A 19899-nucleotide genomic window follows, 5' to 3' on the forward strand; every position below is an offset into this window, starting at 1 on the left:
CCAGATTTGGATCACCCACACATTTTTTCTGAAACATATGTACAGGCCTTCCTTCTCACAATCCAAACCCAGCTTCAGGTTGTTTATTTTGAAAATGAGTACTGAAAAGAAAATTCAAATGGTTCAATACTTGCAAAAAAACCTCCTCCAAAAGCTACCTATCTATATATGTGTGTATATATATCTACAGGAAGGAGAGATCTGTGTGCAATTTGACAGGCAAACTGTTCATATTCCAAAGTTTCAAATATTTAACAAACTTCTTTGAAAGTAATGGAGAAATTCTGTGGATGTTCTGTAATGAAACAGAGCTTGATGAAAATTTGAAAAAGAATAGGTAGGCTGAAAAATGTCTGCATGAGCCTGAATTTATAGAAAAATGCATATTCTAGAACTTGGATAGGCATTTGCCAAAGCATTTCTTTAATGAAAAAGGAACCTGCTGAATAAAGAGCACAAGAGCAATAGGATTGTGGACTGGACCCTGGGTCTGAGTTGCAGCATGTAATCTCTATTCCCTGTACAACTAATTTCAAGTCTGTAGTTGGAGTCTCAGACCCTGGATCTCGACTTTGTAATTTGATCCCATCCCCCTCCTAATCAGATGGAACAAGAGTAAGGTGAGACACAAAAACTACAGACAGGGAAGATAGTTTTGGCATTGCCCTTTTGAAACAGTGACCGTGATCATGTAACACATAATCAAAACTTGATTAACACAGAAATCCAATTACTGCTTCATTAAAAATCTTTCATTAATATAAAAAACACTTGTAAAATGCTTGGGCTTCATTTCCCAACAACTACAACTTGAAAAAACATTGTTGAGGGGTCAGATTCAATGACACAATTGTTATCTCAAAGCTATTCCTCTTAAGCTGAGGTTTGAGTGCCTTTCTCACAGCATGTCCATCTTGGGCACCATGCAGATCTGGCATGACCTATTTCAGAGGCACGTTCAACAAAGCTGTCTTGGTATAAAAGGTCCTGGGTAATCCAGACTACCAGACATGGATCAGCAGAAGCTGCTGAAGCCAAAATTCCTTGGTAGTCCCAAAATCAAGCTGAAAATGCAGTCCAGCTCTATTGAGGAGCAACACAGCAGCACTGAGGACCTGTCGGCATTTCTGTCAGCTGTGAATGTCTCCAGAGACCTCTGTGTCCAACCTGCTGCTCCCTGGGGTGTGAGCTACATGTCAGAAAAGTGTCTCCCCCCAGACCCTTGCTTCCTGCCTGGCTGATGGCCCTCATTTCTGTGATGATCAGCTGCATTCAAATATCAGAAACAAAACCAGGGATGTGGCTGGCTGCACTCCTTGAGCCAAACAGCCCATCTCTTTGCAGAGACCCACAGCAGACTTACACTTTTGGGAAAATGATTCCAGAAAAGCAAGTGCATGAAGCTGCCCCAGCCCCTCTGGCTGCCTACCATGGATGACATCAGTGGTCCAAGTTGACATGGCATGAGTTGGCCCTTCCCAGAGAACCCTCTCCTGATCTTTATATTCCTTCACATAAAGCACCTGTATAGGGCTAACTGGTTTTGACTTTTCCCTAGATAAAAAAACAGAAGAAACTATTTTTGAAATTCTGTTCCAGAATACATTTTTTAAATTTTCCTCAGTGCACCCGAATTCCTGATCCTACGAAGTCCTTTTTTAGAAAGTGACACATTGCAGATACAAAACAGATCTGAAAAACACTTTAAAAGCATTTTGTAGTTTGTTTTTGTGGGCCTCCGTGCAACCTAAGCAAAGAAGAAAGGCAATACTATTACCTCATCTCACACACACAGATCTGAGTCAGGAAGAGGGGGAGTGATCTGATGAGATGTGGTTGTCTACGTCTGAGATACTTGACTAGATTCCCTTTGTAATTATCGGAAACGGGTACTTCCAGATTTGCGTCAACTCATCTAAAAGCAGGCTTCTAAAATAGGTCAGATTAATTTCATCCTGATAGTGCCTGCACTTGACTAAGAACAGGAGCCAGAGATGACCAGCAGTGGGCAAGGTCACTGTTGCCTTAACTCTCTTGACTGGTGTAACACCAGGCACGTTTGGCAAAGCCAGATTCAAGACTCAGAGCCCCAACCCCCAGTTCCTATCAGTTCCCATGTTCTTTCTTCTGAAACAGGCTATTTACCCAGAAAATACAATTAGTTTTAGTTAGGATTTCACAGCTGCATTAAAACGTCTGTTTCACTACCCAGAAATGAGAACATCTGATTTTTTTTTTTCAGTATATTTGACATGGGCATTTATCTTGCCCTTGTTTTGCATTCCTTTCACTGCTAATTTCCCTCCTAACGCCTTTAATCATATTTTTTTCACTCACTTCAAGAGCTGTGTGAAGGAATGTAATCAGTCCATTCAGGGAGAATTTTGCTAGTTGAAAAAAATGCACTTGCTCAGGTTTTAAGCAACACTGCAGAACCACCCTCAAAACAGAGCCCTGGAGTGGCAGGCAGATGTGAAAGGGCTGCTGAAGCAGTTTGGCCAGCGAAGTGGAGATGTGGGGTTTCTGGAATGCTCCACTGATGGGACAGACTCATAGAAATCAACTCTCATGGAATAACAATCCAGGGAGCACCCTCTTTGCTTAACAAAGAGTAACAAATTCTGTTCCTCTGAGGGTAACAGAAATCCTCTGGCCTCCAGGCAACTGAACAGCCCCAACTTTGCATGCCATCACTCCTCTGTCATCAGACCATCTGCCAGATGAGCTGGCAGAAGATCAGACAGGTACAATGAAAACCTGCTTGTTTTCCAGCACACCTTCCTCAGAATAGGCTGTCACCATGTGGCATCTCAGCTTTGCCTGAAATCCAGTGGAAATATGTTCGCCTGGATCCTCTCCAGCCAGCACTACAGATTAATCCTGACCGACATCTGCAGGCTGAGATAATGTTTGTGGGCTTAAAATTCTGTGCAAATATATGTTTTCATATCTATTTTATATATGAGAATAAACAGAGCTAATTGGTGAAAGTAATGCATTGGAAAGTTTAAAGACCTGTTTTTAATAACCTTTAAAGTAGCTTCCCTTGAGAGGTTTTCTTTCACCAGTCTAAATATTTAATATTATGTTTACTGTTCTTGTTTTTAAAGAAATATTTTAATGAAACAAAGTGGTTAATGACTTGTAAACCACTGATTGTCACAGAAGCAGGACTTTAAAAAACATTGAAAGAAACAGAGAACCACTTATGCTAAAGATGGAATAGTCTACGGCATTTTTGAGCCTGTCCCGTAATTCCATACTCTTTCCTGCTCTCCAAGTTTCATAAAGATAATGAAATATAGGATTTGTGTTTTCTAAGACATAGCACGATGAGATTCCCAGACAGTATGTTTTATTTGCTAATAAGTCCTCTCCTTTCTCCTGGTGGTACTTTTTTCATTCAACTCTTTTCTTAGTTTTACATATATATATCAATAAAGAGCTGTGAGGACCAACTATGAATTAAAATATAGTGATTTAGCAGCATTAAAAAATTGCTCAATTAACTTTTCTAATTAACTGGTATGTGACAAGCAGAAACAAAATGCAGGTAATTTATGGAGTTCATTGGTTTGGAGAAAAGCGAAAATGTTAAATGGTTGACTTTGTTACTCCATACTTCAACTTTTTTTTTTTTCCCTTTTCAATTCTGATTAAATTACCACTACCAAATTTACAGGGGTACAGAGCAAAATTAAGCCCTCCTCGTGAAAACCTCAGACTTCTAGAACAACAACAAAAAAAAGCAAGACAGAATAAAGAATGATAATCCAAGCTTGCCATTATGTGATAGCACTGGAAGCTAATAGTAAGGGAAAGGTTTTCAGAGAAAGAACATCTGTTTAGTGAGAAATGCAAAAAAAACCCACAAAAGCAAGCAAACAAATATCTTGTGAAATGCCTTAGAGTTGTACAAAACAAAAATTGAAGCTCTGGTCCTGCTATTAGAAATACAGAATTTGATACCTTGCAAGCTCTTGTTCTTTCTACTGTTTCTCTCACTTGTTTCTTAGGTGCTTGTTCATACAGAACCAAAATCAAGGGAAAACAATAGGGTTTACCTCAAACCAGTAATGTATCTAGACAAGGCTCAATTCATGCAGAAATCAAAACCATCCTGGGAATCCTGGGAAATCTACTCTCAGTGTTACAGCTATTAATACCCATTCAATGGTTACAGTCTAAGATTTGGGAAAATTTCCCTATTGTGCCATTCATGAGCATAAATTTTGTTGTGATATTGCTTAAAGTTAGCTATCTTTTCAGAACTTGCTTGACTCGAGAAGGATATTAAAGCAGATGATTTAACGCTTTCCCAGTTGGGGTCTTTTCTTTCTCTCTTCTTTTTTTTTCTTCCATAAAAGTGACTATAAGTTTTTTGCCATTCAGCATATTCTTGTCAGAACAAGATTTCTTTCCTTCTAAAATTTTTACCTTTCGGTCTAATAACTCGTATGTTAATAATGACTTAATGTTAGGTGTCTATTATTGCATCTTAAATAATCTCATCATAAATCAGGTGTTATTCTTCCTATCTAGAAATTATACATTCTCTTAAGAGCAATCAGCCATTTTAATGTTGATCATGCAACTCAAAGTACACAATGAGTAAGGGTTCTCCTAGGTTTGGGAGGGTTTAAGGATGCCACCCTATCATTCCAGCTTGGGTGGAAATGAGTAGAGGTTTTTAAGAATTATGGTTTGCTGGATGAGAATAACTTTGATCTTTGAAGCTGCCTGAGTTATGCCTTAATCAGTGGGAGTTTTTTCTTATTTTGAACAAAGTTACAGCTATGTTTTACCTCCCAAAACATTATGTGGAAGAGCCCATGTATGTAGACTGTTTCAGTAAAGCTCATTAGAATAGGCTTGATTTTAATGGAATGAATTGTTCTGAAAGCAAATAATTCAAGAATACAAACACTTCAAAGTGAGCTTCAAGAGAGAAGACTGAGCTTGAAGTTAAGTTTATCCTTCTAGCACAAGCTTCAAGCTGCCAAAACCTACCAAACTGAGACCCAAAGCAAGAAGTACCTGCAGGAGGAAGCAGAAGACAAAGTTATTGGAGGCCATTAACTTTCCCCTTTTTTCTCTTTTGTTAGGCAGTCTCTAGCTATTACTGACTTAAACATCCCTGGCATTCCCATTATATTTGTATACCAACAACCCCTCTTCCTCCTAGAGATCAAACTTCCTGTGTCCAAAACTTCCCAGTGCAGCAGGATGCTCTAACCTTCCCTAATCTGGTTTAATTTGCATTAACTGCATTTGTCCAGCATAGAGCAGCAGCCTCAGCCTGGCCATTTTTATCCAGAATCGTAGCTGGAGGACCTGCTGTCTACTTTTTGTACAAATCCTAGTGATTAGATTTTTAGAGCAGCAGAAGACTTGAGATCATACCTCTTTTCACTCTAAACAGTTTTGGCACTGTAACTCCCACTTCACAGAAGAAAATCCAAGTTGCCAGGCTACAGGAAGAAAAACTGACCAAGATGAGCAGATGAGTAACAAGAACAACAGGCCAGAAGCAGAGCAAGTGAAAAGTGGTATGATGTGGCAACATCATGAATGAGGACATGTAGAAATGAGCAGCATGGGTTCTCATTTCCCTAGACAATACTGGAGTTTATTTCACCAAGAGAAATATAAAAATTAAATTATTGCATTAACTGTAACTACATTAAATGTCTGAATCAGAATATATTATTTTAAGGGAATATAACTACAAGTGGTAATCTAAGTATAACTGTGACCACGCAATATGTGCAATTGAAATAGAGCACTGTGTTGGCAAAACATTAGGCTGTTTCCCATCTCTGAGCCGCATGGATCAAGCAAGCAACAATTGTAAAGCTTTTGCATTAACTCACTGAGCTCCTATCGCAGTTTGTAGAGAAGAAGCCAGTCACGCTGCAGACAGCTCAGTGTTTCTTGAAGATTGACATGTTGTTCCCAAGCCTTCTGTCTAATTAAAGACCCAAAATATTATTCTACTGAAGTTGATGGCAGTACTCACTTGACATCAAAGTGAATCAACAGTCACCACTCCTTTATGAAGAATTATTTTTGCCATATGATTAAAATAAGCAAGACAATTCATAATGCATCATGTGGTAGCACTCTGTCTCTAGGTGATGGCAGACTCCAGTTCCATTGTGCCTCAGAGGTTCCACCTGAAGCCAAGAGATCAGCTCAATATTGAGGTTGCAGTTCCTGGACCAAGCTACAGTCACCTCCAGAGGTCCCAGCTCTGACAGGAATCTCATCCTGCTATTCAACTGACACACATGCTAGAAGACTGAGGAGCTTACAAACTAAATAGACGAGAATAAAAATATGTCCACTGTGCAGATAAGAATTGAGGCACGTGCAGAACTGGCTCACCTGAACTGGCACAGTTGAGCTCCAGTAAAGCAAGGGAAAGATCCTCAGGTTTATTGCTGCAAATCCAGAGGGACTATTTGGATGCTGAGAACGCACGCAGGATCACTCTCCAGGAGAAAAGACAACGCAGAAAGAATCGTGTCTTGCAGAATATACAACCTAAGGAGTCTTTCTGCTGTGTCTTTTGCAATCAGACATGTCTATCTCATATTGGCCTTATTAGCCACCAGCGTGCTTGTAACAAACGTGGATAGAGCCTTTCCCAAATCTTCATTTGTGAAGCCTAGCCATGATGATGATTTGGATGCAGATGGAGTATTGGCCTTCTTGACAAAAATTTTGCATGGATCGCCTGGCTTTATGCTGTCTTATATCATCTCTAAAACAGAGAAAACAATAAAGTGAAAAACCTCCTTTCCCCAAATTCTATACCTAGTGCTTTATTTTGTCAAAGAGTATAACTAAAGCTAGCTTAAAATCATGGCATAAATTCTTTACTGAAAGAACAGTGAAAAATTGGGAATTACACCTGAGTCTGGGAATTCTTGGCTCCCAGCTAAGTGGGCAAAAAAGGGAAATAGTCATAACCTTAAAATCGTGATTATATGAATTACCATTTGCCAGATGAAATGCTGAACAATAATATCTCTAGCATCTATATGGCCAGGGATTGGAGTGGAAATGGAATCAAATAGGACAAAATTTTCCTCCTCCACAAACTTGTAATTTGGACTTTAGGCAAGGAAATATTTTTGCATGGTTTATTTAGAGTTGCTGCTCTATAGATATCTGCCACTTCAATCATAGTACGGTAAGATAACTCTAAATGAAAAGTTCCTGCGTGAAACCAAACTCTAGACCATGTTTTGTATTTTAATGAAGGTTCCTTCACAAAGTATTCCATTATGGATAATGAGATAGTAGCAAAAAATGCACTAGACAGGACAGATGGGAAGATAGTCAACTGCCTATACCAGAAGATTTTCAAAGTGCAGTAAACAAATTATGAAGCACACTTCTCTGGCTAGATGCCAACCTATACTCTAGGGAACTGGTCAAAGGGTGGATCATGAAAAGTCTTTTTGGGAGCAGCTAAATTCTACAGCTGTGGTCTTTGTTTTTCTAGTACTTTGCAAGAACAGAAGGGGGAATTACGAAAGCGTCTATCGTACACTACCCATAAGCTGGAAATGCTTGAAACGGAGTTTGATTCTACACGTCAGTACCTTGAAATAGAATTGAGACGTGCTCAGGAGGAACTTGAAAAAGTAACTGAAAAACTGAGAAGGTTAGTAAGTAACTTTTTGAAATAAACAGTTATTAGGAATTTATAAGAGACTGTATTAAAGATATTTGTAAGTAAAAATAAGCATAGTTGCAAACATGCATAATTTATTACTTATTGACTACATATCATGTTTTCATATTGAATATATATATTTCACTTATCTGAATATATTTTACATGCCACATGAAGTTATTTACATGTGATATGTAAGATGTCTCTGTACTAAAAGCAAATATGCAAATAGTAATGCACCTATATAGGTACATATATGGCATTGTTTACATGTAAACCTGCATGAGGATTAGTGCCACATTGTGTTACAAATACAAAGGTTATAAACACACTACATATACATATATTTATACTGCATATATACAGATTTATCTTTTTTTAATAACTTTGCACATTTTCTTTTGTTACTCTTCATTGCACTGATACAAGAGAATTTGGCTCTTCATCACTCAAAGCCAAGATTACGTTCAATTCAAATAATATTAAGACATTTTGCATTATGCTACAGCAAATAATTTCTTTTAATCTCAAGTAGAATGGAATGATACTGAAAAGCTATTAGTTAAAACTGTTGTGACCGTGGTACAGTGCTGTTTCAAAATGGGGACCCAGTTAATATTAATGATAAATTATGTTAAGCAAGCACTCCTGACATTCCTGACAGTGATTAAAATTGTCTGTAGTCTAGCTTTAAATTTATCAGTGATTCTTAATATCCATTTTTTCATTTGTTTGCAAAACTTCTGATACTAGAATTATCCATTTATGCAGGAATGTATTTGCATGTCTTGTGAGACTTTCCTAAACTGATGTTGTAATGGAACTGTTTGATTTAGTTCATTGGATGAGTCAAAATTAAATTCAGAACAAATCATTCCAGGGCTATACACAAAGAAATATTTTTCATTTCTTGCAGAAGGCAAAAGCCAAACCAAACAAAGCCAGAAAACACCAATAAACTGAGTCAACCAAACCACTAAATGAAAATTTTAAACAGAATGAATCTGTAAGATCATAATTTAGGAAACATCGTAGTGTGGTCTTATAACTTAAATGCTTCCCTATCTGGGGATGCTTCTTAAAACAAGACTAAAATATGCAGGTGACACAGGGATTTTGAAATCTATACATGTCTATCCAGAGCAGTCTGGAGATTCTCCGAAACATTTTTTGTTTTTAACAATATTTTTCCTATCATTTCACTTAGAGCAGAGCCGTTTAAAGTAACTTCATTCTTGATCTAATTTCCTCTGATACATTCCAGTACAGGGAACACTGGTGCTCTTATTTTCTGAAGCATTAATTCAGAAAGCTGTCATAAACCAGCAGAGGGGCTGACCATCCCACTTCTGTTAAAACAAAGGGGCTTCCTAGTCAGTAGGAAGTCTCTTATCAACTTCACTGGGATCTAATGAGTTAAGCACCCTTTGAAACTCAGGTCAAGTGCTCACTGCAAAGTCTAGCACTCATACCCAAACATCACATTAGCAGAACTGACTTTCCAATATTCTAATGGAACATTGTACCGTATTATGAAGAAAACTTATATTAAAAATTATGTTTCAGGCAGGTGATTACTCCCCTGAAGACATATCATAATGGAAGCCAAAAATATGTTACGAGGTGAGCTTTAAAAATGTTTCTATTGAGAATAGCAAGACATACTGCAAGCTGAACAACTAGATTTCTCAACCTGGAGAACGATAATGTCTGAAAAAAACCCTATCATCCAACAGCATGTCAGCAACATGTCACAGAGGAAAAGCAATATGAGAAAAACAAAGAAGTATTATTAGTTTCAATAATGTGTCTCTTCCTTTATTCACTGCAAAGGGAGAGAAATTCACCCCTCCCTAAATAAATAAGCCCTCTGTAATAAGATCCCACTTGCATACTAGAGAACATTTCTGTTATTAAATTTACATTACTGTAAAGTGCAAATTTTTTCAGAGGCTGAATGGCCATCTTTTTTTAATCCTTTCTGAAACTCTTTGTCTTAATTTATTCAGAATTACCTGTTTTGCTGCTAGATCTCCCCTCTCACCCAAGTGAGAAAGTGACTCATGTGGCTCAATGGTCAAGTTTTCAACCTCACTACAAACATTTAGAAGTAGCCTCTTTCTTTTTTTTCCCAGAGAAGAAGCAGAACAGTGCTGAGTAGGTTTGAAAATATTAACTGTAAAGTTCAGTTTTGAAAAGTGACTGAAAAGAGATTGGGGTTTTCATATACCTCACAGTGGTCCCTTATCTGACATGATTATCATGGCTTTTATGAATTAAAATTTAAAAAAAAATCTGAAACCAGTCTTGGAACTAATTCTGGACTCCAAAGTTCACATGGTGTTTCCTTTTTGAGACCCTACTCTGGATAACAACTTGTTGAGGTCCCCACCCTATCTTTTACCAGGAAATAGGGTAAAACCCATACCAGCATGTATTTAGCAGTGAAATTAGCCCCCACAAATTTTTGTTTCACCAAAAGCAAGACAATTCACAGACTGAAGGGGGTCACAGAAATCCTGGGGGGAAAACTCTCTTGTTTTCATATGGAAGTTGGTGTAACTTGTGATAAGAGAGAGAGATAAAAGTTTTCTTGAACAAGAAGCTGCTACTTTAACAGTCACTCTTCAAAAGTAACTGCACTCTGGGAGAAATTTGCTTCTGTAAAGAAAGTATAGACACAATGTTTAACACAGTCACAATATTTTTCATTAGACCCTATTTTGATCAAGAGTCTAAACATACATTTAATGGGTGCAGATACATGCACCTCGAGTCACATGCATAACATCTAATAATACAAACAAGACAAAATCCATCAATAAATGATAATAGGTTATTGACTCACATGAGTTAATCCTTATAGCAGTTTCACAGGGTAATGAAGCTGACCTACTCTTCACCTTATTTACAAAGCCAGATTTACAATGTTGAAGTATTTCATACCTCACAACGTTCAGGCTACCTGGGCGTCTGTTTTCTGCAAACAGGGTTAAGTTACCATTTGCTTATCTGATCATTTTCAAATTTTAATAATTTTCCCTGCTCTTTATTTCTCCTTTGCTTTATTTTAGAGTTTAGCCCAAAGATTGATCTGCCTCTGTTCCTCTTTGAACACTTCCCTATATTTCTGGGTCCATTTCTCTCCTTACCACCTACATTTGCTGATGCTTCTTTTGGCACAGTGAATTTCCAATTTGGGTTTGCTTATATGTGCATGTGTATGTGCTTGTGATGTGTGTACGTGTTTGTGCTTATTTTGACTACCTTTGCATACTGTTCTCAATAGAAACACTTTTTGAAGCTTGACTTCCTACTTACTGTGGATTTTTTTTTAGATTTGATTTGACTTTACTGGGAGGCAGTCAATTTTTTCAGTGCAAAATAAATGTCTTAGAGAAATAATGTTTGTGGGCTAGGCAAAGGCAAAAGAAGTTACAAACAGACAAGTAGATCGTGATAATCTCTTGCAAAAACCCTCTATCGCCATCTCGGCATGGAAGTGTTGTCATTGAGAAACAATTATATTAATGGTAATCAACCTTTCAGTCATCCATATCAAGAGAAGAAGTGACAACAGAAGCTGAGGAGTAAATCCAGTGACACACTGTCACCATCACAAGTCCGATATTCAAGTAGCAATTATTGGTTTTATTAATGATCTCAAAGTTACAGAAAGGGAACCTTTAGAGTCTCCCTTGAGCTGTCCACATAGGTCACCACTGCACAGCAGAATGGGTTAGAGAGATGCCTAAGCTAGAAAAGCTCTGAACCAACTTTTTTGCCCTCTTTTCTTTCAGGAATTTATGCAGATACTTTTGAACCCATGCAATCTCTTGCAGGTGTTAACTGTTTAAATCAGTTTTTACACCACCCCTACTTGAGCCAGAAGCTTTCTGGGTGCAACGCAAGTTTAACCTGTTCTATTTTGCTTTACAAACAAAAAATGTAGACCATGACAGAGAATATACTGGGACACTTCCAGTCTCAGCCAGCAGTCACTATTTTATTTTTCTAAATTCTTGCTTCCTGCACCACAGCACTCGGCCCTACCAGCAGAACAAAATATTTGTGCTGAGTAGCTGCAGGCAAAGGCATTATAACCCTCCTTGTTTCCACTGTTTATCAAGATCATCTCTGCCTTCTCATGTGCCACGAAAAGCTGGGTACAGAGTACCCTGAGATTTGTCTCTGTTGTGTTGACAGCTAAATAGCTGTGAAAATCCCAAATACAACTAGAGCTGAAAAATAAATGTCTGTAGAGAGCTTTAGTGGTAAATGCTGTGAGGAGCATGGACGACGCAGAGAATTGTAAACTTCAGTCAATCCTTTAAGTCACCTGGACATGAACACAGTGGCACTATGAGAACTGGTGAGCAATGACCAAGTCTCACGGTGCAAGTCTCACAGATTTTCAGCCCATTTATGTCAACACCTTAGCAAACACTCTTTACCATAGGTCCTCCTCACAGGGAGGAAGCCTCTGCTCAGCAGCTCTGTAAAACGTAGACAACATTGAAACTTCCCCCAGGCTTGCAATGAATGCTGGAAATGGCTGCCCTGAGTGCGGTCTGACCCTTGGTATCCTGAGGATTTTCACCCATGGGGATGTCATTATTTATATCCACAGAGCAGATGTCCTTGGCACGGACATTCCCTCTCAGGTTCGTGCAGCAGATGTTATCGTATTGCTGGGAGCCCCAGCCAGAGCTCTTCACGCCTCAAGAGGGGCACTGCAAGCCACTGGCCTGCCCTGAATGGAGAATTCTGATCATTTAACTGGAAAGAAAGTCTCCATGGCAACAGAAGCTGGGAGAGACTTGAAGTATCATGTACCAGGAATGGGTGGGCTGGACCCTTTGATCTGCAGCCATGGCATGATTCAAATACAGATCTTCATTTCAGTTTCAACAGGCACTCTAACTAACCAAATGATAAATCCAAGAGACTTCTTTAATCCCAGTCCCTTCCTGATCACCACGGAAACTACACCCAGAGGAAGTCCCTTTCTGCTGTATATGTGTATTGCATCTGAGTTCACTCTTACAGCCACCACACTCGCACGTTACCTAAAATCAGCTCACTGACAAAAATACTTTGACCTATTGATCAGTACAAACATACTGATTTATTCAGACAAACTTTTCACAGCTGAGCTTCTAACATTTGCTTTACATTTGTAATATATATTGCTGAGATGATGGGTACTAACAAGACCAAGGAGCTACACTCCTTACCTTCTGTGAAAAGAAAGGCACAGCTACTACCAAAATAGCAATGTTTTTCCCACAGGCTGTGCATCTTATTCATTACAATACTAAGATTAACATCTAAGTAACCTAAAGATGTACAGGCTGAAACTTTTCTTTGGTGTATCGCTCTGGAATAAGCAGGAAAGCCTCATTTTTTCAGTCCATTCAATTCCTAAAAAGAAATACCCATCTAAGGTATCTAAATACATTTCCTAAAGAAAGATGTGTTTAGGTCTGGAGAATAGGTAATCCCTTGAACTTTAGTGTAAAGAAGGGATATTCTCTTCTAAGTCATGATGTTGATGCCCAAATGTTGCTACAGTTGTGAGGATTCTGCTGCAATTCTTTTTATTAAGAGACCTCCACAATTTTTTTTCTGCTGCCTAAGCCTACAGCTCAAGCTTCCTCTCTAGCATATTATTCCTGAGCCTGATGTAAAGCTACAATTTCCTTGTGCAAGTTCCTAAGCTGCATGCAAGTGCAGAATGGCCAACAAATTTTCACTTCCTGATGGAATTTGCTGCTAAATATAGTAAGCAAACATGAGAAAGAAGTTTGCTTAGGAAGCAGGTGGTAATTGCATTTCAAAGGCAACCACTGACTGGCAACAGGAGTGATAAATAAATAGATTTCAAATAATGCAAGCCAAGGTTTTGTACTGATGTGAAAATACAGGTAAAAAACAACATGAAAAACAATGCATTCAATTACATGATATCATCTTTGTTTTAGGATACAAAACAATTACCTAGCCTTACAAAGAATTAATCAGGATCTGGAGGATAAACTTTACAGAATGGTAAGTTATCATAACTGGTTTCTTTTAATATATTATGGTTTTATGGTTCTTAAGTCATAGGAAAATCATGTATGTAGCTGTCACAAAAAAAACCCTCATGCTCTAAATGTAATTATACTTAAAAATAGATATATGACTTTATCAGTATTATGATGTAGAGCTCAAGCTGTCTATGATGACATAGCTCCAACAATTTAAATGAAGATTGCCTTGACTGATGATCTGGCTGAGTAAATTGTACCTTTAAAATAATTCTGGTTAATTTAGCTAATAACTTCATGGGTTTTAAATATTTATATTTTCATTAAGTATCAAATTTAAATAAGGTAATCCAAGGTTTTCTCATGCTTCTTAGATACTTTTTACTCAGCTTTTATTAAGTGACTTAATAGAGCTTGGATGGTCTGACTTTTAAATGCTGTCATAACTATCAATCTCAGTATATTAATTTCCAATCTGCATGTGTCTGCAACTGCAATGTCAATGTCACTGTCACAGGCCAATTGAAGCCCAGCAAGGAAAACACTGCACCATTTATGGGCTCCACTTTGCCAGACACAGCACCGCTGACTCAAAATAGCTTGAAGATGTTAAAAAGAAATGGCAAGGCCCTTGGTGCCCTGGCTCATTGCTAATGCTGCTGGGACATCACTAGTAGGAGTAAAATTACAGAGGAATGTAAGGATAATGTTTAAAGAGGAAAGAATAACAGTTTTGAACTTCCAACGATCCTCAGAAAGGAGGTTGTAGCCAGGTGGGGGTTGGTCTCTTCTCCCAGGCAACTATCAGTAGGACAAGAGGACATGGTCTTAAGCTCTGCCACGGGAGGTTTAGGTTGGATATTAAGAAGAAATTCTTTACAGAGAGGGTAATCAGGCATTAGAATGGGCTGTCCAGGGAAGTGGTGGGTTCTCCGTCTCTGGGGGTTTTTAAGACGAGACTGGATGTGGCACTTAGTGCCATGGTCTGGTAACCACGGCGGTGTTGGATCAAGGGTTGGACTTGATGATCTCAGAGGTCCTTTCCAGCCCGGCTGATTCTATGATTCTATGATTCAGGCTATGAGTGCATCCTGGTCTGCTGTCTCCTCTCCTGGCTCAGTACAATCAGTCACTCCCAGTTCCCCTTCTTTGCAGCCCCAGACCTGTCATGGCCCAGGCAAGCACAGTGCACACACAATACACGATTGTGAAGTGTGTTCACAGATCTATGCACAGAGATAAGGATGCTAGGATAATCCCATCTTTTAGATAAGTCTCATGTAACATTTGCATGGATGGGCAGCTCGGATTAGAGGGAACAGATTATTGTGGGTTTTGAGTAAATAGGGACTATAGCAACGTACAGGACAGACATCAGTCTTTAATAAGAAAGGGGAAACAAACATTTGAAAATGTCATTGTTCTTATCTCAGAAGCCCATTTAAATAGCTAACAATGAATAGGGGACTGATGCTTTTGCAAGTGGGTAACAACAGGGCAAAGTTACAGCTGGGTTGTAGCTGACATTTGTCCATACATATATGTATAAACACTGTAAAAGCATAAATAACGTTTGATCTCGGGTTATTGCTTTTTTTCTCCACTCTTCCCTTGCTACTTTTTCCTTTTAGACAAATCACTTTGGGGTTTTGTCGTCATCTGTAGCCTAACATTTATCACCTATGCGCTACAAGACATTAATAAAGTAGAGTCACTCAGGCTGGTAAATGAAATAAAAATAATAGAAACACAGAAAGAAGAACTCCAGAAAATCCATGTGTTTTTATCAGGTATTTCAGATCAAAGCAAAGAATTTTTAAACTGCTGTTTCAGCATCCACTTAGATCCTTGAGAAATTATTTCAGAGCACAGCACAGAAGGAACAAACACTGGTCCCGTGGAGCACTGTACCTTTCTTTATCCCACTAATAAGACAGTCATTGAAGATAGCTTTAGAGGATTGAAGAAGATCAACCAGGCTCTGTACACCACTTAACTCCAGACTGCTTTGCTTTCTGAAACATTGAAATTGAAGACACAAAACAAAACTAAACAAGCATCAAATGGAAACTCCATCAAAAAGAAAGAGATGAAGAAAAAAATACTGTATCTGATTTAGATAAGCCAAACATTTTGATTTTTAGGGCATTCCAAAAACCCTCAATACTTCAGAGAAAGTTGAATTAAATAACGGCTGGTTTGGTTAATCAACAGCTTATGGTGGACCAGGCTCTTGGAAACCTCTCTCTCCCTCTCCTCATTAGAGGAACAGCTGTGTGTATATGTTTTTTCTTTCTTTTGTCTAATTCGCCAATCTAAAATCAAACACCTTTGATTTCTCTACTTTTACACAAGTCCAAATATATAAACCACGTGTTTATTTTCTCCCTCTCCCCCCTCTCCCCTTCCCTTTGTATACACACATATATATGTACACACACACGCTCTTACACAAGTTTTCACTATTTAATGTGTTCAAATGCAACAAGTAAAGAAGACCCCCAGGCAGTGGTCCCTTGCTCCTCTTGTCTGCAGATAACCTGGGATGCTCCCAGGAGACAGTTACTCCCTGCATTAAAAAGTGACCCACAACTCCCCCTCTCCCAGTGACTGGCCCCAGCCCATCACAACTTATCTAGGACTCCACCTCTTCTAATATTTGCGGGTATCCTGAATATTGAAGCCTTTCATGCCTGCTATTAGTCTAAGGGATGTAAAAGAATGATCATTAATTCATCTGCAGTCACAGAAAAGGAGCTGATGGAGCAGTTATTTTTCTTCAAGGCTCTGCTTCCTTTTGGGTGCTAACCTATAAAATATTTAAAATTATTTGAAAGCAAATCACAGCAAATGGTATCCAACTGAAACCTTTGTCACACCAGAACTTGAAGTATAAATATAAAATATAAACCACAGTGTCTGACTTGGCTAAGAGCTAAAAAACTACAATCCTGAAATTGGGAAAGAGCTTGTTGCATTAAACTGGGCAAGGATAAACCCATGGAACAGTAGAGGCAAATGTGGCACAGAAATAAAATTCTTCTGTCACTCCTCATAAAACTACTGTTCTTACCACAGTCAGAGTCTTCAGCTGGAGAAGATTTCTTTGGTGTTGTAAGCACTGGTTAAGCAGTGGAATATACAGGCTGTCTTCATAAATAATTAATCTTTATAACTCTTTTCTCCATTATTACGTGGGAAAAGACTAAGCAGAGTCCTCTCACTGTGACTCCATTACAGGATTGTTCAAATTAAGAACTTTTTATAATATTTAGTTCCAGTTGTCATCAGCAATCTTCATTTTCTTTACACGTTTGATTTTTCAGAGCGTGCTCTGCTGTGGTCTTACTGCTCACAAACAGCAGTTTGATTATAAGTCATATAAAAGTAGATTATGCAAGTCATCCCCACCACATGTTAAGAAATCCTTTATATGATCTCAATCCAGTTCCATTTATGATCTTCAGTGGAATTAAGCAATGTATTTTAAAAATGTTCTGAACTTTCAAGGCAGTCAGTTGTGTAATTTTACCTTTAATGTCATAAGCCAGACTTTTAATGGTATCTACATTTGGGAAGAACTGGTACCTAATAATAGCTGCTTAATAAACTCAACTGCTAATGAAAATTGCACCCATGTCTCCTCCCCCATCTGCATTTTGAATGTTCTTGAAAACATGACCTCAGAATCCAGCTGCAAAAAGTTCAGAAGGCCTTATTCTCCAGAAACACCGTAAAATATGTCTTTTGTAACTGGAAAGCTTGACAGACAGACTGCTGGATGGTATTAAGCTTTGGCTCCCACCTCTGCAAAGCCAGACCAGCCCTCTGCACACAGTGAATTATACATTTTATCATCTGTCAAGATGAAAACTCTTATATTTTTACAATAAAAATTTACAAAATTTACAGCAAAATTTTATCATAGAATTGTTACAATATTACATGTTTTTGTCTGATTTTTCATATACATTAAGGCAGACTGGGCATGTGACTCTGACATAAAGTTGGAAAAAATTATTATATAAACCAGTAGTAAAGAGGGATTTGTGTTAAGGATGATCATATCTGAAATGCTGCACTATCTGACCACAGCACTGATTTTTATCCTGTTTCTGCCTCTGCCTATGAGCTGGAGGAGGACTAAGAGGTACTGCAAGTACTTTATGCTCCATGTTATTAAGAGTTATTTATCCAGCTCTTGAATATCTGGGGTTTTCCAGTCTGCTGGTCATAATATATACTTATGCATCTCCAGTTGGGGAAATCCAAACATGAATTAAATATGAGCTAGGCAATTTTGAGTGGTGCTCTGAGACTTTGTGTCAGGGGAATGTTATTTTAAAAGAAGTAGATTGCTGGGTATCCAGGACAGAAAGGTAAAGAATATGGAAAGTGGTGAGGAATTTGATGAACAATTTTGGTCAGGCATTAAAAACATCTAACTACCAGCAGTATAGCTATGGAATTTGAACCAGCCACTAAATTGCACCTGAGTCTCCTATGACAGCTACCAGTCACACCCCCAATATGGTTTAAAACATAAGTGAAAGATTAAAACAATGGAGAGAAATCCTGTTTCTCACACAAACATAAGGGAAAGAGAAGCCCAGTGTCTCCAGGTTCTTGCATGGAGCATGATGACTTTGACAGTGACTTTGAACAGTGATTTAAAGCACATCTTTTTCATTTTCTTTCCTTCATGAAGAAGAATTTTCTCCCCCTCCCCCATGTCCCATGAAAACCAAATAGATATGACCTAAATATACTTAAAAGGATTTGCATCCCAAAGACAAGAAAAGTTTAGTCAGCTCAACCTGACAGGCTCATTTACTCACATTCAGTGAAGACAGCTGTGAATTTCAAGAGAAATTTATATTGGTTGGTTAGTTAAGGCAGAAGCCAGAGAAGGTCTGTGCTTTGTGGACCAAACAACTGTGAAACAACATTTCTAAGGAAGGAAATGACCGTAAATGCCACAGAAACAAGTAATTTATAAAAATAGCGGTTGAAAAAATGTATTTCTAGGAGGATTTCAGGTTACACGCTTTATGCTTACAGGCATTTTGTGCTAAAGATCTCCATCTCTCACTAACTCTTCTCACACTCATTTTCCAGGTTAAAAAATATTGCCAAATAGGCAATAGGACCTACACACATTACTACTTGTAGGAACTACATAGGCTCAGACTGAGTAGTTTCATTAGTTTTGCAGACAAATAAATGAAATCTCCTGGATAACTGGGGACATGAGCACGAGCACACAGGCTTTCAGACATTCTCAGTCCTTTCACTCTCTCTCAACAGAGATTCATGTCCCTTTGTTATCTCATTGTTACACGGTTGGTAGGCTAATCCTCTTCCCAAGAGACACATAAGACAGACCAGCCACTTCCTAATTGCTCTACATGAATGTGACATCATGAGAGACTTTTCTGGAAACTAGTTTCCATTTTTTTCTGAAGTCATGGGACAGTTCTTCTGCTCTGTCTCTTCCTCTTAGTAGGACATCTTTCACAAGTATGAGCAACCTAAGGAAGCTGTAAAGTGACAAGGGACACTTCTCACTTCCAAAATTGTCTCTCTTGCATGATGACAGAACTCTTTCTTTCTTAACATGTGTCTTACCTTTAGGCCACTGATACACATTTGTTATACCTGACATTTTCAATCATTTTCTTCATCTTGATCTCCATGATTTGATCTCTGTCTCTCAGGACAACCCCAGGGGATACCATCTTGACCAGATGGGAATAGAAAAAGCTGTTTTCAAAATGGCTGCAAAAAACCCAGAAATCTGTGTGGGATGTGGGTATCTTTGACCTGTGCCTTCCTTGTAAGTGCCTTGGTTCTTTGTGATTGTCTGCCAATTCACCACAATGAAAAGGAAAGCAAGAACAAGAATAAGGCTGAAAAGGTTTTCTATAGCAGGCATTTCACATCTCAAACTCTTTCATGAAAACTGGTGTCATCCGTGAATATGGAAAACAAATTTCTGAATAACTTCTAGGTCTTCTCTACCCAAATCCATGGTCTACAACAAATATCAAAGGACTTCCTAGAGAGAGAGAAGGAGAGAGGGAAAGAGAGAAAGAAGAGAAAGGGAGAAAGAAAGAGAGGGAGAGAGAGAAAGAAAGAAAGAAAGAAAGAAAGAAAGAAAGAAAGAAAGAAAGAAAGAAA

The 19899-nt window shown here is 38.4% G+C and overlaps 1 protein-coding gene across 3 annotated transcripts in view; it reads left to right on the forward strand.

The window, feature by feature from the left end:
- BEGAIN (brain enriched guanylate kinase associated) overlaps positions 1–19899 on the forward strand; it is a 161668-nt gene that overhangs the window by 93377 nt on the left and 48392 nt on the right. For 2 of the 3 annotated variants that reach the window (XM_017807620.1, XM_017807622.1), the window contains 3 exons: positions 7514–7675; positions 9254–9310; positions 13672–13738. In XM_017807620.1, the coding sequence (XP_017663109.1) occupies positions 7514–7675; positions 9254–9310; positions 13672–13738 (286 nt within the window). The remainder of the gene's footprint in view (positions 1–7513; positions 7676–9253; positions 9311–13671; positions 13739–19899) is intronic. The other variant, XM_017807621.1, reaches the window with a different exon arrangement.

Source organism: Lepidothrix coronata, unplaced genomic scaffold, assembly GCF_001604755.1.
Source record: "Lepidothrix coronata isolate B3197 unplaced genomic scaffold, Lepidothrix_coronata-1.0 Scaffold19, whole genome shotgun sequence".
In the NCBI taxonomy this organism is placed as follows: domain Eukaryota; kingdom Metazoa; phylum Chordata; class Aves; order Passeriformes; family Pipridae; genus Lepidothrix; species Lepidothrix coronata.